Raw genomic sequence first — 23,693 nt, 5'->3', positions numbered from 1 at the left:
TCCCTCTATAATTAAAGAGGCAGGACTGCATGAGCCAGCGCCCCAGACTACTAAATATCTTTGGCTTTATCTATTCTTTAGGGACAGCCAGGTCACTCTAACCAGGCTGCAGGGGCTACACAAGGTTCACTGAGATAGCTCAGTGGTTTGAGCATTGGCCTGCTAAACCCAGGCTTACAAGTTCAATCCTTGAGGGGGGCCATTTAGGGCTATGGGGCAAAAATTGGGGATTGGCCCTGCTTTGAGCAGGGGGTGGGACTAGATGACCTCGTCAGGGCCCCTCCAACCCTGGTATTCTAGGATTCTGTCCCAAACTCCCAGGCAGCGTCCTCGCTGCCGCTGGATTTGTGCTGATGAACTGGCCGAGAAGCCTCCCTCACCCCTTAGCAGCCTTTGGAGGGGGCGTTTGCTAACAGGGCGGGTTGGCAGGCGCCACCTGAAAGCAAATCTACTGGCCTCACGCAACCTCAGCAAGGCACCCAGCGCCATTCAGCGGCTAGCAGCACACCAAGCGGGCAGCCTGCCTGATGGCGGGCTGGAGCAGCCAGCGCTCCCCCGTGCGGGGGCTGCGCACAAACTGAGCTGCAGGGGCCCGGCGACCCGCTGATGACACAGGGACGCTAGAAACACCGGCTGGCCACGACCCCATCCTCGGGCGGCGGCTGCCGCAGAGCCCGAACACCGCCTCGCAGCCAGCAGCGCCCCTCCCCTCAGCCGGCTCTTTTTTACGGTCGCTCGGCGGGCGGGGGACCTGTGGGCGGGCAGGCTGGAGGAGTGGGGTCCGCAGCCCCGCCCCGATTGCCGTCGCTCCCCTCTCACGCTTACCGTTTGACAACGGACCACATTTCCCATCATGCTCCGCGCCGCTCCACCAATAGCGAGGGAGCTTCTTTGCCGGCTGCGGCAGGAAAGGACCAGTCGTTGCGTGCGCTGTTGCTGGGCGCCGGGGGGGCCAATCAGAGAGCGGCTTTTGTGGTGGCGGCGGGAGGGCAGTTACGGTTCAAACGCTGGCGGTGAGTGTTGGGGATCTGCGCGGGGTGCTCGCTGGGCGGCCAAGCCGCGCCCCCCGCGGGGCTGAGGAGAAGGGGGCGCAGGGCCCGGGGCAGAGGTACGCTAGGAGACAGCCCGGGTGCTGCTTTCACTGAGTTAGCGTCCTGGGCTCGAAAGCGTGACCCGGGCGCATCCTGGAGCCTTTCCATAGTCCGCCGTCTCCCACCGCGCGGGGGTAGGAGAATCGGCTAGAAATCCCCTCCCCTTCTTAAGCTCGGTGGCTCGTGCTCCTGCTTGTTTGCTAGGTAACCAGGCTTAAAGGCCCAGCTCCTCAGAGGCGTCTAGGCACCTAACTCCCATTGATGTCGATGGAAGTTAGGCACCCAAATGCTTCTGAGGAGCTGGCCCAAAGTAACTGCCAGCTGCGTGGCACCGGCATTTGTGATTGCTGCCCTTGGACCTACAGCGTGTTACAGCCGGACAGTATTACGTCAATATGAACTGTCTATATGAACGCTCAAAGGCGGTATATACAATCAGGAAAATTGGCTTTTGTGAGAACCCAAATAAGGGAATAGTAGCAGAGCACCCTTATGGTGCAAAGCATCAGCCATGAAATGTGTTTTTAGGCTGAAAAATTAAAGGTGGCATTATGGGGTTTCACATTAACCTGAAAAGTCAGTCTGGAATCTGAAAGTCAAGCAGGGCTCTCTCTGGCTTCTGCATTGCCAACAATAGAGATTCTGCAACCTGATTTAGGTCACCCTTTTGTTAATAGTGTGATACAGCTCCAGGAGAGTAAGCTATGTTGTCTTTTCAGTGCAGTCCAGGTAGGAATAAAACGTTAATTCAGCAAAGGCTTCTGCACTGTGCTGACTTCCAGTGAAGTCACTGGAAGGACACAGTGCACAGCTTTAAATACCTAAGCCTGCAAGATCAAGGCATTAGCAAAATAAACAGAAATGAAAATGAATACATACAAGAAATGTCTGCTGAGGAAGTGTAGCCACCAATCCTTTACAGTAATTCTCAGAATAGAACTGCCCGCAGACTGAACAGTCTTGCCTTTTTTTTTTTTCCTTCTCATTGTTCTTTCAGGCTACACAAAATCTGTTTAATTATGCGTACAGCATCATTAGTATAATGCATGCATTAATATTTACAGTAATGCATAATTATATCTGTGCAATATATTTTGGTACACTGTCGTGTTTAATAGATGTTTCAAATGTAAATAACTCTCTTTTTAAGAAAAAAGAAAAGGAGTACTTGTGGCACCTTAGAGACTAACCAATTTATTTGAGCATAAGCTTTCGTGAGAGCTGTAGCTCTCTAAGGTGCCACAAGTACTCCTTTTCTTTTTGCGAATACAGACTAACACGGCTGTTACTCTGAAACCTCTCTTTTTAAGGGAAAATTACTCAGTCCATAATAAGGACTTACTCCTGGATGGGCCTGGGGAGAAGGTGACTATAAGGTAACAGCAACCTGAAGCTATGTGAAAAATTGTCTCAAATGTTTATTTTAGGATTACAGTACGCTACCCAGATGATAAAACTTGTAGGAATTCTCCCTACTCCCATGATTGTTACCAGTTCAATATGTAGCAGCCATTTCAAAACATTCTCTACTTTTAGACCATAGCTAAATCTTCCTACCGGATAGTATTAAATAATCTGATTCTTATTCTGGAAGGGGAAAATTTTTTTGATTTTTTCCACAGACAACTTTTCTCCCCTGTCTAAAATATGTTTAGTTCAGTTCAAAATGAGCTAGCAGATGTAGTTTCCCTTCTTTACTTGAGTGGAATACAGTATTTGGAGGTTGGGGGAAAAACTACATGCACAGTAATATGTCGTCACATTTCAGTATATCTTCTATTTTTCTGCTCAATATGTGTATGATAAAACATCAGAACAGGAAGTAAACATGATGTTGCATCCTTGCATCAAACTGATGTTTGAGATAGACAGTTTTAGAGCTATTTCTATTCATAATCATGTTCTGAATAAACTGATCTAGACAGCACATCACTTGTAATATGGCAAATATAAGTAGTAGTAAGTTCTGTTGTATGCTGTAACATAACTGTTTAAAAGTAACTGATAGAGCTTTCAAAAACATACAAGAAGAACAGCACTTAAAGTTTCAACAGCAATCAGTATTGGGGAGAATACATCTCTTTATTAATCTATAACAGCTCAGATTGTCTTGTCTGATCGTGTTGTGCTTTTATGTTTGCTATAGCACTATGTCCCGGATAAAAACAGAAGATGAACTGATCCTTTTTGAAAAAGAGATCAAAGAATTTTGGACGAAATTCAAAAGCATTTGTGGTAGTGAACACATCAACCAGACTTTGGGACTAAGAGAATCATGCAAGGAGTCCATAAAAGCACTTTCAGGTACAATAGTCATGAGTTTACATAGCTAATTTATTTTTAACTCTGTCTTCAGCTGATTAAAATAAATGTCTTTATTACAGAGAAGTGGTCCAAGAAGTTAAAAGAAGGGGATCTAATGATTGACAAAATTCTGGAGTACAGAAATGGTATGGTATTGGCTTGTATTTATAACTTCTAAAATGAACTAAATGTGTTCTGTCAGAACAAAACACTTCAGCTTAAAATGGTTCAGTTAAAAGTGAACTGCAAAGCCAAAATGAAGATGGTATTAGACCAGGATTTCTGGTCAAAATGCTTTCATTAACAGAATAGGTGATGTTCTTCAAACCCAGAAATGCCAAAATCTAGTTAAAAGATCTGTCTTGTATAGCACTGAGTGATTTTGCCACTTAATAAGAAATGAATAAAGGAGAGTCTTGCAAAGCTCAAGAAAATATACCAGTTGTGGTACAAAGTCAGTTTACTGTGATAAGAAAACAAAAAAAATTACTTATCTGTCAAAGTTTACTTGTGCAGTAGAGTACAGTTTTGCACGGCTAATAACTTATTTCTGGGCTAACTGCCTCTCACATCCTGATTAGTGGGCAAAGTCACCTTGTAAATCTAGGATTAACTCACTCATTTTAGCTTTGCAAGTCACTGTAAAAAGTTAGGGATAAAAAAATCACAATGTAACTAGCAGTAGGTAGTCTACTGTTACAGATAGATCTCTTGACACAAAATGAGTAACGATAGGACCATTGCACACTTTTAAAGTGACAATATGCCAAGCTGCACTTTTGAACAGCGAGGAAATGCCAGAGGGCCTGCATTTAGAAGTTATTCTGTGCTTTCCTTCTAAGCACGTAAACCGTTCAGAATCATTTTTGTTTGTACGTGATGCTCGCAGTAGAAGGGCTGCCTCATGCACACAAGAATGTGGACTTCTCTGTCTCGGTGAAATAACTTATGCACATGTGTTTTTGTAGCACTTTGAGCATAACTTTACTCACATGAGTAATCTTAGATTTCTGAGGGAACCATTTATGCATAGAGCTATGCATGTGTACAAAAGTATGTGGAGAATCAGGGACTTATTTAACCAAGGCTAGCCATAAATATTCAAGTTTTTTCTTTTCCTCACAGAGATCCTCCAGCAGAACATATGCATTGAAGAAAAGCAAGAAGACTTAACTGAAATGAATTCCAAAATAAAGCATGAAGAAGAACAAAAGAGAGACTTTATTGATCGCATCCAAGAGCTCAAGGAAGAGTTGACAAGAAAAAAGGAAAGTAAGTTGTAAAATTGAATGAACATGAAAACACTCCAAGACTTTTGGAACGTGAAGTCTTCTAAAGAGTATACTGGTGGCTTTGCAATAGGTGTTTCCAGCACTGTAGCTGTGCAAATCTTTGTAGTTAGCATGTCAATATTGTAATGCTTGTACAGCATAGACAATAGTGGCTTAGGATGTAGAGATAATGTGGTGCTTAGTTTGAATAGTTGTATATAAATCAGAGGTGGGCAAACTATGGCCCACAGGCCACATCTGGCCCCCAGGACCGTCCTGCCCAGCCCTTGAGCTCCCGGCCGGGGTGGCTAGCCCCCGGCTCCGCCTCTCCCCTGCTGTCCCTGCTCTGCTGCAACCTCTCACTGTGCTGCTAGCGCTCTGGGCGGCGGGGCTGTGAGCTCCTGCCGGGCAGCGCAGCTGTGAGAGCTGCCGGCCTGCCTTGGTTCTCTAGGCTGCGCAGCGGCATGGCTGGCTGTCCTGTTGCTCTGAGCGGCATGGTAAGGGGGCAGGGGGGTTGGATAAGGGGCAGGAGGTCCCAGGGGGCAGTCAGGGGACAGGGGGCGGTTGGATAGGCGTGGGAGTCCTGGGGGGCCTGTCAGGGTGTGCATAGGGGTCAGGGCAGTTAGGGGACAGGGAGAAGGGGGGGGTTGGATAGGAGCGGTCAGGGGACAAGGAGCAGGGAGGGTTGAATGGGTCGGGTGTTCTGAGGGGGGCAGTCGGAGGGAGGGAGGGGATGGGGACCAGACTGTTTAGGGAGGCACAGCCTTCCTTACCCGGCCCTCCACACAGTTTCGGAATCCCAATGTGGCCCTCAGGCCAGAAAGTTTGCCCACCCCTGATATAAATGGTCACTTATCAGTGGAGCACTGAATAAAAAACCTAAAATCCTGTAACTCCTCATTCTAACAAGCTATATTTTCATAACTGGCAACTACATGAATAATGCTTTGAATGGCAAAATATACTTTAAAGCATTTATTTGATTCTTAAAATAGCATTCATAATATTAACCAAATAACCACATGCTAGAGTGTGTAAATAATTAGTGCTACTCACATTTAAATGAATAGAAATGGGGTAGTTGTCATGATTAGGGAGATTTAACAAAGGAAGAACACTTGCTTTTAATAGACTTATTTTGAAGGATTTTCCAGTGTTCTAAAATTTGTTTGAAAATGCTTTACTCTTGCTTTGACACTTTTTAGTTATATCTACTAAAAACAAGGCCACCAAAGAGCGGCTGGAAAGACTGAGTAAGTCTAAAGAACTGTTTGAAGAGCGGCTGGGGCTAGAAATACGCAGAATTTATGGTAAGTTTCTAAGTGCACGTGTGTTCAATTATTTACCCTAGTCATACCCCTGATAAGTTGGCAAAATACCATCACTCTCACACACGAGACAAATGGGGTAGTTTTTTTTTTAAATTGTGCTTGCACATAGGAAAAAAAAGTACTGTAGTATTTACATGGTTATGAGTGTGACTTATCTTCACTTGCGTTAATAGTCCATCTGAGCAGTGTGTTGCTGATTTGTTTGCTGCAAAGCAATAGAAATCCTTTCTTGCTGTTCTGTATGGCTATAAAGCAATAAAAATGTCTGCTACTGCCATAGGAACGCTTCTGACTTGATAGAGGTGAAATAAGACATATAGCTATAAAAGTTTCGGATAAACTAATCTCAATTTATAATGACTAAAATCTTTAAAGTTTGATACAAATAAAGATTTTGGACTGTATAAATGCATCTTCTAATGTAGTAAAAAATCCAACATTAATTTTGTTTTGGGCACTCATTGGACCTATACTCAACTGTCAAGTAGTTTAAAGGAATACTCAAATAATTTAAGCCCAAAAGTTGGGTTTCCCTTTTTACAAAAAGAGAAGTCTAGGTTTATTGTACTTTTTATTGTTAGCGCAAGAATATCTTTTACTAACTGAAATTTAACTAAAAAGAAAAGGAGTACTTGTGGCACCTTAGAGACTAACAAATTTGTGGATGCCACCGAGCGTCCTATGCGAAGTTCGTGATTTTGTTCAATTCTATTTCTGCCTTTGCTTTAGATGAACAGTTGCAGTTTATATTTCGATGTATTGACCACAAAGATCCTGACAAGCCATACACGTTTACTCTCTCTATAAATGAACAGGGAGACTATGAAGGTATGTGTAGATATTAAAAGAGACTGTATTTTATTTAAAGTGGTTTTTGAACCAATCTCACATGAGAGGTGCACGTGCACACACACAGAGGGGCAGCAAGTTCCATACCGAACAGTTCAGTCTTTAGAATGCTACAGCTGAAGCTCTGTCCCAACAAGCACTGTAATTGAAGCCGTCCCTTGGCAGTCTCCTCCCAGCCATTGCGGTGCCTTTCTGAAACAGACCACACTTCAAGCTCTTTATCAGCCCTTATGCTAGGAACTGGCGGGGGCAAGAGTAGTTGGGAACTGGCAGCAGAGGGTAGCAAGGTTCAAGAAGTGGGCTAGCCAGGGCTAATAAGAACTGTTTCCAATTTAGAATCTGGACCTGGCCCTACCTTCGAGGTGCCAGAAACCCTTCCACCAATGCCCACAAAACCTTCTCCAAAACCTTAAAAAACTGGCCAGTCTAAGAGTTAGAACTGGTTTATTAGAAAATAGAAAGCCAAGTCCTGTCCTCTAACTTCTATGCAAACCCACTGCCATCAATGAATTTGGCCCAGGGTACCCATCTGGAAAGCATCACTTTAAACAAATGGGATTTCAGAAGAAAAAGTAGGATGTGCTCATGTAATTAAATCGCCATGCAGATGCACAAGAGGGCTCAATTAAGGTTGCACAAGCAACCTTAATTCTGGCATTTCCTAACTTTTGAATGCTTGATTTTGTAACTTTTAAACATTCTTTTAACGATAAGATAAATACACGACTGTTTCCCTCTCCCACCTTTGTGTGTATAAAGTGCTGGCCTTGAGATATTAAGCAAAGAAATGGCTAGGGGGAAAAGCTGAGAAAAGAGAAGTAAGTGAAGCATGAAGGAAGGAGAGGTAAAAGATAGGAAAGGCGTGTGAGTGACCATCTCAGTTTTTTTCACCTTAGAATTTTGTGGGGATGCCAACACTCCCAATCTGTACTTTTGGGAGCCCATTAATCACCAACACAACTTTATTTCCTACTGCTAAGAAATCAAAATTTGTGCATTAAATGGGAGACACACTAAAAATAGGGAACTCACTCATGCCTCTCTGAATGTTTCTATGTACCACTCAAATTCAGACTGCATTAATGATCCTTTCCTTCCACCATAACCCACATGCACTAAGGAAATACAACTTTTAGGAGCTGCTGTTCAACTTATTGCTCTCTTACTACAGGAATTTCTTGAACCTAATTTTCACAATAGAAACCCTATTATTCCTCTGAAATTAATGCATCAGAGAGCATGATGAGGGACATCTATTTTTACTATTTCAGGGAGAAACTATACTCTAATCCCCAGGGTCTCTTAATCTTTCTCTCTTCCCCCACCACTCGATTTGTCTGAAAACTGATGGAGCTCAGCAGTAACCAGTGGTCAGAACATGCTGCAGCTTTTGAGTCAGGGTAGGCAGTGTTGTGACAATAACTTGAGTAGCAGTGACAGCAATGCCACAAGGGGAAGGTCTGGGCATGACAGAATAATATTATGTGCTCTCAGACAAGGTGCTGTTTTCTTCTTGGCTGAAAGTCAGCCCATGGATTTTTAGGCTTAAACTAGACAAATGGAGCACATGCAAAGCTACAGAAAATGGTTAGATTACTATGACACTAAAGTCAGTGAAAGGATAAGAGACCCTTAATATTATGAATGAAAATGCATCTCAGCTGGCATATAGCTGTTACCTGACTCATTAAATGAAAAATTCAAGTCACACATTGTGAAATAATTGACTCAATTTTGTTTTTGGGGAAGGAATACTTGACTAGAAAGTATCACAGCATGCTTCACTGGTCTTGGAAATAAAAATTGTTTTCTAATTGTTTCCTTCTAGTGACAAGCAGCTCTCCTCCTCTGGACTGTATAGCAGAACTCCAGCTAAAAGTGAGAGAAACCAACAACTTTGCTGCATTTGTTGCCAACATTAGAAAAGCTTTTACAGCTTTGTCTTATAAGTAATCTGCAACTATATGTAAAACTGGCTTCATACCTCTCTTCCTGTCTCTATGTGCATTCCCTGCTCTTCCTTTTTGTATTAACATAACAGTGGAGTGAAAGGAAATATTAAATGTATGTTTTTAATATTCCATTTTCTAAATAAAGAAAAATGGTGAAATGTTTTAGTCCATCTTTATCAGCCAGATGTATTTTTGGTAACTCATTTAAACAATTGAAGCAAATATTTCTTCAGTCCACTGTCTCCGCACATGTAACTGTGGACTGGCTGTCAATCCAGTCACTAAACTTGTAACTCAAAAGAAAGCCAGCACATCTTCAAGGAAATAAGACCAAAGCAATCCAATAGGCCAGTGGTTCTCAAAGCCGGTCCGCCTCTTGTTCAGGGAAAGCCCCTGGTGCACTGGACCGGTTTCCTTACCTGCTGCATCCGCAGGTTCAGCTGATCGCGGCTCCCACTGGCCGCAGTTCGCTGCTCCAGGCCAATGGGGGATGCAGGAAGGGCAGCCAGCACGTCCCTTGGCCCGCTTCCCGTAGCCCCATTGGCCTGGAGCCGCGAAACGCGGCCAGTGGGAGCTGCAATCAGCCAAACCTGCAGATGCGGCAGGTAAACAAACCGGTCCGGCCTGCCAGGGGCTTTCCCTGAACGTTTACCTGCCGCATCTGCAGGTTTGGCTGATTGCAGCTTCCACTGGCCGTGTTTCGCGGCTCCAGGCCAATGGGGGCTACGGGAAGCGGGCCAAGGGACGTGCTGGCCGCCCTTCCTGCCCATTGGCCTGGAGCAGCAAACTGTGGCCAGTGGGAGCCGCGATCAGCTGAACCTGTGGATGCAGCAGGTAAGGAAACTGGTCCAGCACACCAGGGGCTTTCCCTGAACAAGCGGCGGACTGGCTTTGAGAACTACTGCAATAGGCTATGCTAACTTTACCCTCAAAGGATTTGACTTCTGCATTTAAAAGCTTCCAAAAGAATCAGGGTACTACATTAATAGAGGTATTTCTATTCATTCAAAAACTTAGCCCAAGAGTAAAGTAGCAATCACTTTGTTTTTTAATAAAGGCTTACAATAATAGAAACGATCACACTCCGGCTCTACCATCAGTGGAGAGAAATGTGCCAGTACGCTTGGTTCAACAAAAGACTGAAGGCAAACTCAAGCAACACTGGGCAGATTTCACTTCTGATATGTATCACATTGGCAAGGAAAAGACCTTGATTATTTAACAAACTGAACAATTTAAAGAAATATGGTCTTCAGGCACCTCAGTGATCTTAATTATTTTCTTATGCTTCTGAGGATGTTTCATCTGTGGAAATAGGGAACTTTTCCACATATGTAGCAGGAAAGAGACCGTTTCTCTCCTTAAGGGTCCCATACCACCATCCATTATTATCCTTCTGGTGAATGATAATGTATTTTTATTAATTCAACTGGATTTATACATGTGTATTGTGCCATTTCTGCATTGACCCTTGTTTAATACTTCTCTCTTCCCCTGTCTCCTTTATAGCACAGTCTAATTAAGTTTAAATGTCTCTGGTGGCTAGTTTAAGACGGAATTAAAACTGGATGACAAACCATGCTTACTACAGCATTATATCATGGCCCTATTCTCCATTGCATTCAGTCTCATTCCTCAAACTAGCGTTTCAGCTGAAATAACGTTTGGAAAAAACAGGAAGATGTTAATTACCTTTTTGCAAACTTAGCTCGTCATCGCTTTTAGCTTGATAGTCATACAAAGTCTTGCAGATCCCATTTGCTGGATTGCTGTCCCCTGGTTGTGTAAAAAATCATTAGAATACAATCACTAACAGCACAAGTAAAGCAGGATGAAATAAAGAGGTCTTGTGTAATAATAGTTTCTTAAAGTTCAATTTTATAGGCCTATGGCCAAAGGTATTTAGGTACTTACTTACACATGCAGACAGGCACCTAGTGGGATTTTCCTATCGATTTTAATTCATTATAGGTGTCTAGGCACTTCTGAATATCCAACTGGGGCCCTGTCCGCATTATTAGGCATCTCAATATCTCTTAAAAATCTGGCTCTTAATAACTAGCATGTCATTAAATGTATGCATGTGGAAACTATTATCTGTTTTGATAGTGAAAAGGCACAAACCTAATTTTTGGAACATGGTTATAGCTGAGAGAACATTCTGAGAACTATTTCAGTTATCTCAGTTAAAGCTGGAAGATTAGGTTGTGGAGCGTCCAGGTAAGTGAAACCCAAATGAGGATCTGATCAGACTCCTAATCAATGTTGATGGAAGTTGGATTAGGTTCAAACTATTGTGGGACCCCACAGAACTGTGAACCCTCTAACAAGGTGAACAGAGTGCACTGGGCCTAGAGAGGAGGTTCCTCCATCCCTCCCCTTTTCCCATACTACCCTCTGACTTCTGGAAGACTCTTCTGGCAGAAGACTGGAATTTCTGATCCGTTAACCACCATGGCAAACTTTTTTGGATTATTGTAGGACACTAGCATGACCAAAGGCTATCCCTATACTGATATGTCTGTGGCTAGGAATTTGGCATTACTATAATAAAGGACTACAAGTTGCCCATTGTTAAATCCACACACATATATTATCTTTAGCATAATTTATCTGTAATACAGTTCCCAGAAAACCTAATTGGGCAGTGATTCCTTTTGGCACATACCAATTGTCTTAACACAGATCATTAAAAGACATTGTGTTGGCTGATTTAGGCCCTAAAATCAGGTCTCTTTAAAAAGTGTTTTACAAAACTAAATCAATGGAAATGTTTACTGACTTAATTAAGGTGAATTGACTTATGTCAATTTACACGTACACACTGGTAATTTTTTAAATTAACTATTGCAGCATTATGACAGAGAACCAGACTGTGAAGCTGTATTTTCTCTGTCCATGTTGAGCAACATGTGTAATTTAAAATAATAGCATAAATGCTGAAAAGTTAAATTACATTTGCAAAATCTTTGTTTTTAAGAGCTAAGGGCCTCATCCTGCAAACACTGCCGTTCTTAGCACATGGGGAAAAGGGATCATGTCCTGACATTCACCTGTCTCTCTCCTACAGAAGGGGAGTTCAATGTCTTCCACAGCCTTATACTTGCCCTCTCCTTCCACCCACCCAAACTCCTGCAAAGGGTACAACTGCAATGGAAACATATGGCCTCTGCAAGGAACCCCTGTGATTGTGAGGTTTCTGGACTGGGCCCACTGCCTACTCCAGAGGGGACACATCCCATCCATCCCAATAGAATGACGTGGGTAGGAATTCTGCAAGGATTTCCTGCAGAGTTTTCCTCCATGTTTTGCTGTGGGAGTGGTGATCCATTCAATAGAACTACTCTTTTAGTAAGTGTTATGCACAATGGTAAGTGTTGGTAGCATCAGGTCCTAAACTGTTAGCAGTAATATGCATAAGGAAATGTAATTGTTTTTAAAAATTTTAAGCCACTGTGGCCATTTAAAATGCATGTTAACTTAGCTAACAATGCCACTTGAGTACACAAAAATGGAGTACTGGAGGTGCCCAGTGATGTGGACACTGTCATTTGTGATATGCCATTCACCACAGTGCTTCAGCTGAAAGTACCCATTCTGAATGCATATCCTGTGCTTCATTTGTGTCCAAGAGTAGAAGACCTTTTACCACCTTACGCTTTTCTAGTCACTTACGCATGTGCAAAGTGAATGTAAAGTAATATCAAGTCAGAATGGTGATGATTTAATCCCATTTGGCAGTGGAGAACTAGAATCCTATGTGCTGATCCAAGAATCCAGTGTGGAGTTACCTGGCAGAAATTTTGAGTTATTCCCCGGCCCACTGGCAGCCCCTCTGCTCGAGGTGTGCTCAAATCGTTTCATTTTAACACAGCAAGAGATGAGGACAGAACTATGTGCACAGTCCTGTTGGTGATATTTAAAAAATAAATATTAAGGAAATAATGAGAGCACTTTCTTATTATTTATCACCTACAGCCTTTTGTGCCCATTTTGAGAGGTTAAGTTTCTTTAGAGATTTTCATAAAGCACAAGAAACATTTTAGAAATAGATCGAGTTATTTGCAACCCCATAGCGTTCTGTGGTTTCTGCCACTGTACTACAGTCTGAGTTCTAACATTTAGCTAAAAGCTTCTAATATTTCTAACACAGAAGCCCACAGGAAGACCCCCATTAGGCCTGCCCCTGACATTTGATCTGTGGTGGTGGACTTCTGTGCCTGTACAGGGCCCCTTTGCCTTCAGTGAGAGTCCACCCCAGACGTACGGTCTGTCTGCAATGCCTGGGACAGACTTAGGGACTGAAGCCTTGGTGCTGCAGTATTACTAATAAACATTTAGCTGGCTCAGATAAAATCAGAACACTTTGGCTAGCTCTACTGGCAAGGGCAAGCCCAGAGCATTGTTGTTAATAATCTGAGCTACATCAAGTCAGTGATATAGAAAGGAAAATGGAATAGCCTTTTACTGAAAATGATAACAGATAGTACATCAACTTCTGCTGCACCAAGCATAGAACGAGTAATCGCCTGTAGAAGGGTTAAAGTACATGCTACGCAAAGTAGTAGAAAAGTGGTCATGACACTGATTACATTAACTGCTTTACCCTCTCTTTCCAGTTGGAGATACAGTCGCTCCAGGGATGTGTGGGCTTACGCTTCTGCTCTAGTTCTGCAAGTACTGTGGATAGTTTGCAGCTGTTTGCTCGCAAAAGGCTTGTTTTTAGACTTGTCTGCAGGCAAGTGGTTACAGTAAATATTAATGAAGTGACCTCATATTACAAGGTATCTTGATGAAAATATCAAAGGCAGCTTTTTTCTAAGAGAGAAAATCACGCTCTCAATTGGTTGTACAGGTCTACTCTTACTCTGAGCCATTGAAAAGTGTCTTTCCTCTTCCTTTCTCACCTATTTCATTCATCTGTCAAACATTGGCTTTAATTCTGGATACTCATTATTCAGATCTCTAATTCTTGGACTCTGGTACTCTTACACTAAACACCAGTTGGTTCGGTCAAGAATTTATAACTAAAACTGGAGCCTAAATTAGCATCGAGTCAAACCTAGACATAGCCAGGTTTTCAAAATGAAGTGCTGTAGTCAGTAAAAATGCTACGTTTAAAATAAGAATGTACCTGCTCCAGGAGCACAGCCGTGTCTTTCTGGTTCTTTACATCTGAAAATCAGGGGGTCTCTGTGTATGTTTTAAGCATCTGCTCCAGACCTGAAAAGTATCAAAGAAACTGACAGGCATGTGAAGGACTTCTTGGGTCATCTAGTCCACATTGGCTAATACTTTACCCTGTTACTGTCATATTCACCCTAAAATTTCCCATTCCTTAATCTCATCCTATTACTCCCATTTATATGCCATTGTGTTCCACTCTCAATATTTTCTCCCTCCTTCATATGTAAACTTTTCTGACACTCGTAGACTTACTCTCTACCAACCCCAATAATCCTATAGCCACACTTTAACTTTTGATCTTTTCTTTCAAGTCAGTCTGTCTAGCCATTTGCTATTTTTGTTGTCCTTTTGTAAATGGTCTCAGATGTAGCTATGTGCTATTGTTCCCAGAACTGGGGCTGTTGATAGGACCAGCCTGGGCTCAGCTTGAGAAGTTTGGTCAGGGTGTCCAGGCAGCATTCAGTGTGTACAATGTTCCCAATGGAAAGGGGAGATGGCTGGAATACTGGTGTGCTCCGGTGATCCCTGGCTGCCCAAAAGGGCATTTGGGGCCATGGCAGCAACTTTAGAGCAGACCTGTGGTTACTTTAATTTGTGCTGGAACCAATTCAACCCCGAGACAGCCCCAAGATTTTGTGTGTGTGTGTGCACACGCAATAGCAGCATAAAACTTTTAAAGCGATTTTTTTTGGTACCCAATATAAAGATGAACTAGTGGCTCCAAAGTTAAGATTGCAGTGACATAGTCTGTTGCTGTCCTGTGTTTTTGTTCACTTTCACTTGCTTACTATCTATGTTTTGGAATAAAAAATGACACTCTCTCTGTGTTACACCCAAAGTGCGCATGGAGGATTCTCATTTACCACTTGCAATTCCCCTTACATGAGGCACTGTGATGGGGCCCATAATTTAATACAATCCATTAAGACATTCAGTGCAATAGCAACAGACAAGAACCTTCTTTTTCCTGTGCTGCCTTGTTTAGATCCTTCTGCAATCGCAGCACTTTTGCTTTGATTGAAGCTTTTTGTCTTGCTTTATCCATTCCATTTGTAAAATCTTCCTCCTTTACAGAAAACATTTGGATGTGCAGCTCAGATGACACAGGAACCACCACATTGTACAAATAAGACCCCTATTAAAGCCTTCACTGTGGATGCTGGGATTGAATTTTATGAAGAGAAACAAGCGCAAGTTCAGAACAAAGAAGGAGGTCTCAGTAATACTGAGATAAAGCCCCCAATTATAATTTCCACCTGGCTTCTTGCTGACCAAGCTTATCTTAGCAAAAAACAAGGTTGTCCTTTGTTTGTTCTGCTTCTTAGCTAATATTGTTCACTATTTGCTAGGCCTCTGTCTTCTTGACCAAACTCTGGATTTTGAGCTTGTAAAAAGAGCTGACACAGTCTGTATATCAGGTTGTAACATAAACAGCATATGGATTTTAGCCCTTCAGTTACAATACAGAACTGCATTTTCTTCTTTGAGTAGATGCAGCCATGTATTCATGTAGGTGACTCACAAGTGGTACCCGCAGGAGGAGTCTGTTTAAACAAGGACTGCAGGGCTGCTCTTCCAAAGTGTGCACCATGCAGCATCCACACAGAGATGCAGGGAGCTGAGTGTTGGGTGGAAAATTTGACCATAATGCTGAGTCAGGAGGTCAGGATGAAGAGGAAGGGATGTGGGAGGTCAGATTGATAACACAAGGAGGTCAGAGAATCAGCATTGTCTCAGCCAGGCTGCGGTAATGAGAATGAGTTTGGCCTGGTCCAATTTCAGCTTGAGAATGACCTGCGGGATGATTGGAAAAGGAGGAAACCCAAAGAGAAGCGTCAATTCCCAGCTTAAGTGAAAAGCATCAGTCAGGGAGCCCTGGATTGAGGCTCCCTATGGGAGCAAAACAGCCAGCATTTCTTCTGGTCTCTGGTGGCAAACAGGTCAATCGTTGGGATGCCTCTTAGTTAAAAAATGGACTGTAGGATGCTTGATATCAGATCTGCACTGTCCACTGCCATAAAGAGTCCAAGATTAGGGGACGTCAGACCTGACTATCCAAGGGATGGCGATTCAGACAATAGACTGAGTTCAGCCACATCTGAAGAGGCTGTAGGCACAGCTTGGCAAATTGGACTACTTGTGTGCAGGCAGATTTGTGACCTAACAACTTTAAACATACTTGGGCTGTGGTTAAGGGCTGAGACTGCAGCTCCAGACAAAGGTGGTGAATCAGTCAGTCGGCAGAAATGCTGTCAAAATCACAGAGTCTGTCAGGGCCTCAATGCACTCAATTCTTTGAATTGGGACCAAAGTCGACTTCCCGCTGTTCAGGATGAGACCCAGATGATTGAGTAAGCGTAGCATGAGAGAGGACTTCTTCTCTGGACTTGCCTCTCAGTAACTCACCATCCAGATATGAGAAGATATGAAGTCTCTTCTTTCTGAGGTACGCTGCTACCACAATCATGAATTTGGTAAAAAACCCGAGGAGCCGAAGAGAGACCAAAGGGGAGCATGGTGTACTGATGGTGTTGGTCCGCCACAACAAACTGAAGAAACCCTCTGTGGTTTGGGAGAATTACTACATGAAGATAAGTGTCCTGAAGCTCCAGGGCAGCAAACCAGCCCTCGGGATTTAACACAGGGTGGAGAGTTGCTAGAGTGACCATCCAGAATCTTGTGTATCTGATGTATTTGTTGAGGTTGCAAAGGCTGAGAATAGGTTTCAACCCCTGCCTTGGGATTGGAAACCAGAAAATACCAGAAGCAGAATCCCTGACTCTGATGCAGCAGGAGAACCTCCTCTACAGCTCCCAAAGCTAGTAGGGACTGAACACGCTTGAGGAGCAATGTCTCGTGAGAGGGGTCCCTGAAGAGGGATAGGGTAGGAGAGTGGGAAGAAAGGATGGAGAGAAGCTGTATAGTATAACCTGATCTAATGGTGTTTCGGATCCTGTTGTCCATGGCAATCGAGTCCCAACCACTAAAAATGAGCTAGCCTGTCCCTGAATAGGGGGGACAGAGCTGGAGAGGTCACAACTGGATCACTGCTCTGGACACAGAAGTTAAAATGGGCTCCTGCCAGATGCTGGGCGAGGGCGGGCCAGCTGGCTGAATCCAGAAGCAGAGGATCTCTGCCTCTGGGATCTATGATCCTTCCTGGGGTAATCCGGTTGCCTCACAGGAAAGGAGATCTGGCTGGAGAAGTGCTGCAGATGGTATTGCTGTTGCTACTGCTGACAGTGATAGTGGTGTCTCTGTATCATTTAAGTATAAACTCTCAAGGAGTGCAAAGTGGCCCGGGAATCCTAAGACACAACTACAACTGTATACAAGAAACAAGTCTCTAGTAACTAAGACAGAATATATGAAGTGAACGAACACCATACAGAGCTCCTACTCCAGCCATGGACAGTGAGAAGAAGCTGACGGGGGGTTGGGATGGTGCCACCCTTATATGGCCAGGGGAAGGGCTAAGGCCAAAAGATGTGAACACCGTCCCAATAGGTATGGCTAGGCAAAGTTCTCCGGCTCTAGTGTGTTGGGTGCACTCACACATACATGGAATACGCGGCTGCATCTACTTGAAGTTCAGGGCCTGATCCTGAGTGGAGGTGAGCACTCCCAGCGTCAAAGGCAAAGGTAATGGGAGCTTCAAGTGCTCACCCCAGTTCTAAAGGGGGCCCCAAATACATTATAAGAGTGACTTTCATACTATGGGCTGTTCCTTAATACCCCTTTCCAAGTTCACATTTTAAGATAATTTGAAGGAAAGAGGAATGACTATATGACTAATTCAAACAATATGAATTCAGTGTAGCCAAACACAACAGTAATAATATTTTGCATTTATATAGAGTTTTTCATTAGCGATCTAGAAACACTTTACAAATATGAATTTGGCCTCACTACTAACCTGTAGCATAGATAATTATTAGAGTAAGTATTGCAAAATATCCTCAGGAGGCAATGGGTAGGGCACAACAGACAGCAGATTTCAGCTGCCCACTTAGGGCATCTTCTCAGCCTTAACATGGGCCAGGATCCTCAGTACTGGAGGACTCCTCTTGTTCTACCCACTAGGTATGGAATGTCCAGAATTCCTTTGGGATTTATTGGCAAACATTTTCCAGCACCCGGAGTAGAGAAGCTCAGGGATTTAATATATAAACAAGCATTTCAACATGCCATTATGCAGGCTATTATTTTGAGATCTGCTCCCCCTCTGTTTAGATTGCATATGCATAATAGCAATCCCAGCATAAAGGAATGTTCTCATGACAGACTAAACTTTCCAGCGTATGTAGCAAACTCTTTGCCTGGCAAACTGCTAGAGCAAACTGCGTTGCTTGCATTGCCAGAATTCATCTATTCTATATGAAGTTCAAGGGAATATGTGACAAGTGACAGTAACAGTGTCATTACGATGTCTGACTAATTCTCCTCACTATGCACAGAGATGCACACATATAGCTAGGGATAAGTTAACCAGGGGGTTTGGCCTCCCATTATATTAAATTCATGTAGTATTAAATTCTTTGTCAAGCCTTCCCTTGAGGGCAGAGGCAGCCCTAGTATATGTCTGTGCGGAGCACGGCACAGTGGAGCCCCAACTTGGCTTGGCACTGCTGTAATACCAGTAAAAACCAGCAGCAGCAAACATTTCATTGTGTCATCCTGTTGAACTGCAGCGTCGCTGCATGATGCCCGGGTGTCAGTGCCATGACGCAGCAGCCTTACGGAGGAGCCGCAATCAAAAAAGACTTCTCATCAAAAAAGAAATGAGGGAAAACTGCCTGACCTGGGAGAAAGGAGATGGCAGAGACAGCATCACAGATCAGAAATGGGCACTAGTGACAAAGGGACATAGGGTAAGACCCCAGAGTGTGAAGCCATGCCCATGGTGGACTGTACCACCTTTGACAGATACCTAGGGGGTCTGTCTCTTTTTCAAACTTGGGCAGAACTTGCATAGCTTGTCATGTCAATTAAATCCTACTGAACTGAACTGAGAATGATAATATTGCAGCATCAGTGGGTGATGCCATTGTGCTGCGATATCACATTGAGTTACACAGGCACAGGGGCACAATATATTATCTTGTGAAAACTTCATTCCTCATCCTTATTTGTGGCCCCTAAATATACGTCCCCAGAGACCTTCATTCTCCTAATTCATGTCTGCAAGTAACTGCAGCAATGTTAATTAGATTAACCCTTTATGAAACAATTTTGAAAAAATCACTTGCTACATTTTATCTGGCTTTAAGGGTCCAGCTTATGAACAGAATTGTTAATAAAGTGCTCAGCTTTTGGGGTTTACACTTGCACTTTTACTTCTCATTTTCAATCTAGTTTTCTTTATGCTAGCATTCAGGGTACTGGAATGAAAGAAAGAACAGATGGTAACAACAGAATAATAGATCACAAGCAAAGCTTCCTTCTTTGCTCTGTACTTACATAATAACCCATTAATAAGAACTCAGATTTGGTTTCAGGAGAGAACACTGACATTTCTTCCAGTAAAGTCTGAATGTCCTTTTCAGCATCCACCTGGCTTATGGCACTATGAATCTGTGTGTGACACGAGAATAATGGCAGAGGATGGGACACCAGTTCAGAATCAGGAACTGCAACAGTGTCAGGGAATTTATACAGGAAACTAAAAATCTTAGGAACTACCTACTGCGATCAAGTTTTGTCCAAAATGGGAAAGGTGCTGGTTATAAGTATTTAGGATATTGCACAGAAGCTGCAATCTTTCCTTCTCCAGGTCTAGAATACTCTGAAAAAAGGATGCCAGCAGTCAGTGGCAGCAAACAAATCAGTGACCACACCTTAGGGACAACCAACCAAAGATTAAATGTTCTGTTGATAGAACAGATCAGATCTTTGGTACAGCTGCTTCAGGAGCCATTCTTCCCCTGCACCTTAAATCTATATAGCTCCTTTTGTTCCAAAGTGCCTTCCACCTTTACACAGAGCCCCACTGATAATGCAGTCATTTCCAGGCTGGAGGACAAAAAATACTGGCAGCATTGTGCAAAAAAGCAATGGGGAAAATTGTGGCCTTAGGGCAAACCCTTTACTCCTATGAAAAATGCCATGGGTGTATTTAATGTCCATATACAGCATCTCAGATTTGATAGGCTGATCTCACTCACATGCACATACACACATACACCCAGGTCTCATTGATCTTCCTCAGAAAGGAGAAGGGATGAATAGACTGTACTGGAATTTAAACCTCTAAGTCCAGGGTGCCTAAGGGCAAAAGTTAACTCATGATGTAAGTAGACACAATGCCACTGACTTCAATGGATTTGTGCCTCCTTACAGCCAGGTCTAATTTGACCCTAGAAGTTTGAACTCCAGATCTGAGACCACCAAGCCATCCCTCCAGCTATGATAACAGTATTTTGTAAGCTTTTAGTTTTGAGCCACCAAGGACCATCTCCTTTCTGTACACATGCAACTCCCATTAAAGTTCACCAGCATCCCAATATACTAACATCACCATATTTGGTACTACTGTCAGCATAGCTTTGCCAAAGCTAATCATAAGCCAGAAGCTGCTTGCTCGTTATGAGACTGCATGATCCATATTCCTCTGCAGTCTTATGCCTGCCCCTCAGTTAACACTGAACATCAGTCTATGACGCTCAGTTCCCAGCATCCTAGCTGCAATCCTCTGGTTACCGGGTGGCCTGGTGTCTCAAATGCCATTCTTTCTGATGCAGGGACATTCTAAGAGCTGCCTATAGGGTATGCCTACACTGCTCTTAAAAACCCGTGACTGGCCTGTGACTCGGGTTCATGGGGCTTGGGCTAAGGAGCTGTTTAACTGCTGTGTACACATTTGGGCTCGAGCTGGAGCCTAGGCTCTAGGACCCTGACAACTGGGAGTGTGCACAGCTCGGACTAAAGGAAGTACTTCTTCACACACACTCAGTTAACCAGGGGAACTCGTTACCAGGGGACATTGTGAAGGCCAAAAGTATAACTGGGTTCAAAAAAGAATTAGATAAATTCATGAAGCATAGGTCCATCAATGGCTATTTGCCAAGATGGTCCAGGGTGCAGCCCCATGCTCAGGTGGTCCCTAAACCTCTGATGGCCAGATGCTGGGACTGGACCACAGGGAATGGGTCACTTGATAATTGCTCTGTTCTGCTCATTCCCTCTGAAGATCTGGCATTGACCACTGTCAGAAAACAGGATACTGGATTAGATGGACCATTGGCCTGACCCAGTATGGTGATTCTTGTGTTCTTATGAAAAACACTGAATGGTCTGGAACAATTCTGAGTATGTAATAAATACTGTATCTCTCACTGGCCAGGGTAATGTTTAACAGGCTTTAATTAGATTTGAGAGTAATAATTAAAGTGATCTATGTCTACTTGTGAAAAGAGGTTGGCATAAGTTTATGGCTAATTCAGTTGTGCAGAGGGGGAATCCATAGCACATTTAATGAACACTTATTTCTGATTACCTTTTTGGTCAAACTGTAAACTAAGCTACAAGAAAAGTCATTTTAGTAGACAGCCAGTAGTGTACAGAGCTGTAGTCCAATGGCCTGAGCACAGGTCTAGGAGCTATGAACTCTCAAGCAGTGTCTCTGGCACCCACTGCTTTGTGACTGGAAGCAAGTCACTTAACCTCCCTGCCTCAGTTTCCCCATTTGTAAAATAGCGATAACGATAATGACTTGTAGGGGTTCGATCATGATATGTACTTATTGTATCTCACACTAGTTTTCTGAGGATTAATTAGTCAAGCGGCCAAATTCATCTGTAGTGTAACTCAGCATAGTGTCTACAGTGGGGATCCGCCAGGGATGAAGTTAGTTCTATGTGTCTAAAGCATTCCAAAAATGAAAAGTGCTATATTTGTGCTACTCCAATGCACTCAGCTTCACACAAACAACACAGACAAGACACTCACTCTAAAACAGCAAACAGAGGGTAAACAGCAGTTTAGATCATTTGCCATGGAAAAGGCTTTTAAAGATAAAAGTATAAAGTGCAAAGGTAGTGTCAATCAATAGGACAAGTTTGGCTTGCACTGCCAAAGTCCTGCCTCCCATACTCAGTATTAGTTTTGGCGGCTTTACAATCTTCCACAATAAGCTGCATCACTGCTAGCGTGCACCTCTCCCTTCCTGCTACCACTGCCAGCTTCATATGGAGAATCAATGAGGAAATTTCTTCTACACAGATTCAGGTTCTGCGTAAGCAGAGAAGGTGCCCTTGAACACTGCCATAGCTCAGTTCACCTAATATTTTATAGTCTAGCACACAGACTGAACTCTCCACCAGAGGTCAATCTGTGATGTGTTTAATGTTAAAACAAGAATAACTACCCTAGACGGGATACAGCAGAGTGAATTCAACGGGCTGCCTCCCTTTCCACGCCAACTTTTATTTCTGTCCCCTTGAGTTTCTGATGGGGAACCAAGTGCATATGTCAATTCACACATACAATCGGATAATTGACAATAGGCTCCAAGATTATCTCCACTTAATTAGCCCATAATTGTAAGCTAAAGACTTATCCTCCTATTTCCCATTGACTAGCGTTATGAGAGTGTATGATATTAAAGACCGTGTCATTATGCCAATGAGGCAGATAAGAGACGTATGTGAAGGGAGATACAGAGAAAGGGGAAAGATAAGGAGAGGGCAAAAGAATGAAGCATCTTTCTCTCTGAATTTCCTAAAACTGCACTGCAAGAGAACCTGAGGAAATTTTATAAAGGCAAAAAGTACAAGCCTCTTGACCTATGGCCAAAGAAGACTTGCGCCATGCGCCGCAGATTAAATAAGTACGAAGAAAGTCTGAAGACCAAAAAACAGCAGCGAAAAGAGCGCCTGTACCCTATCCGGAAGTTTGCTGTTAAGGCATAAACCCTTTGCATACCATGGATCTGTCAATTATATTGGCTAGCTTTTTCTCATTAAACATCTAGTTGTTTGGAAAAAAACCAAAAAACCCACATGCCCTTACTGCAGTATTTGGGGCTGTTTCTGAGGCAGTATGAAACAATGATACTTCAGAGAAAGGAGTAAAACCAGGGTTGTCTTATTCCTTCACAAATACCAAATACTAATTTTCACAATGAATATTCAGACACTAATTATCTTATTTATATTGGTGTAAATTAGGAGTATATGTATTGAAGTAAATGGATTTACACTGGTGTGAAACTGGCATGAGATCAGAATCAGGCTCACAGTCTTTGGAAAAATCTCAGATAGAGACAGAACCACAACAGAAAGGAAACAAAATTACTTGCTTGATAGCTATTTTCTAAAGCTGTCTCCCAAGTCAGTCTAGTTTCATAGCCAGATATATTTTTTTGAAAATAATCTTCATCTTCCTTTGTCATTTTTGTTGCTGATTTTTCTAGCCTTCTGAGCAACTAAGGTAAAAATATAAACGTATATTTATAATCATAAATATTAAGGCAAACACAAAAGAGATTTTGCACATGAATATAATATTCTATTTCCTTCATTCACTTAAGACATAAACCGTGAGCCTGATTCTGATCTCTTGACAGGTGTAATTCTGCCAGCTTCAGTGATTACCAGGATATGTACGCAGGTGAAACCTAAAGCAGGACCCGTGCTACCTAGACTACAAAATTACATAATATCAGAGTCATATCTAGCTAGAAGATACTCGGGCCATGGACACAAATGA

The 23,693-nt window shown here is 42.9% G+C and overlaps 2 protein-coding genes across 5 annotated transcripts in view; one reads left to right on the top strand and one right to left on the bottom strand.

Moving 5' to 3' along the window:
* The first annotated feature begins 923 nt into the window (after nt 1-923).
* SPC25 (SPC25 component of NDC80 kinetochore complex) lies at nt 924-8,956 on the top strand. 4 transcript variants are annotated; one of them, XM_075117931.1, is made up of 8 exons: nt 999-1,013; nt 2,402-2,467; nt 3,238-3,395; nt 3,476-3,541; nt 4,521-4,667; nt 5,872-5,976; nt 6,727-6,825; nt 8,675-8,956. In XM_075117931.1, the coding sequence occupies exons 3-8, from the start codon at nt 3,242-3,244 to the stop codon at nt 8,797-8,799; spliced, it is 696 nt and encodes a 231-aa protein (XP_074974032.1). In that variant the 5' UTR covers nt 999-1,013; nt 2,402-2,467; nt 3,238-3,241; the 3' UTR covers nt 8,800-8,956. The 4 variants fall into 4 exon arrangements, with proteins under 4 accessions (XP_048725887.2, XP_074974032.1, XP_074974031.1 ...); XM_048869928.2 differs by lacking the exon at nt 999-1,013 and adding an exon at nt 1,090-1,108; XM_048869930.2 differs by lacking the exon at nt 2,402-2,467 and having other exon boundaries at nt 924-1,013.
* Nucleotides 8,957-9,689: 733 nt separating this feature from the next.
* The window catches only part of NOSTRIN (nitric oxide synthase trafficking), a 28,147-nt gene continuing 14,143 nt past the window's right edge, over nt 9,690-23,693 (bottom strand). Inside the window, 9 exon segments of the mRNA XM_075117653.1 lie at nt 9,690-10,214; nt 10,491-10,574; nt 12,590-12,704; nt 13,405-13,530; nt 13,933-14,021; nt 14,943-15,051; nt 19,446-19,559; nt 19,672-19,770; nt 23,284-23,409. Of these exon segments, the coding sequence (XP_074973754.1) occupies nt 10,081-10,214; nt 10,491-10,574; nt 12,590-12,704; nt 13,405-13,530; nt 13,933-14,021; nt 14,943-15,051; nt 19,446-19,559; nt 19,672-19,770; nt 23,284-23,409 (996 nt within the window). The 3' untranslated portion in view covers nt 9,690-10,080.

Source organism: Caretta caretta, chromosome 11 (genome assembly GCF_965140235.1).
Source record: "Caretta caretta isolate rCarCar2 chromosome 11, rCarCar1.hap1, whole genome shotgun sequence".
Lineage (NCBI taxonomy): Eukaryota > Metazoa > Chordata > Testudines > Cheloniidae > Caretta > Caretta caretta.
The sequence above is the reverse complement of the archived record's forward strand: the minus strand, read 5'-3'. Positions and strand labels throughout refer to the sequence as shown.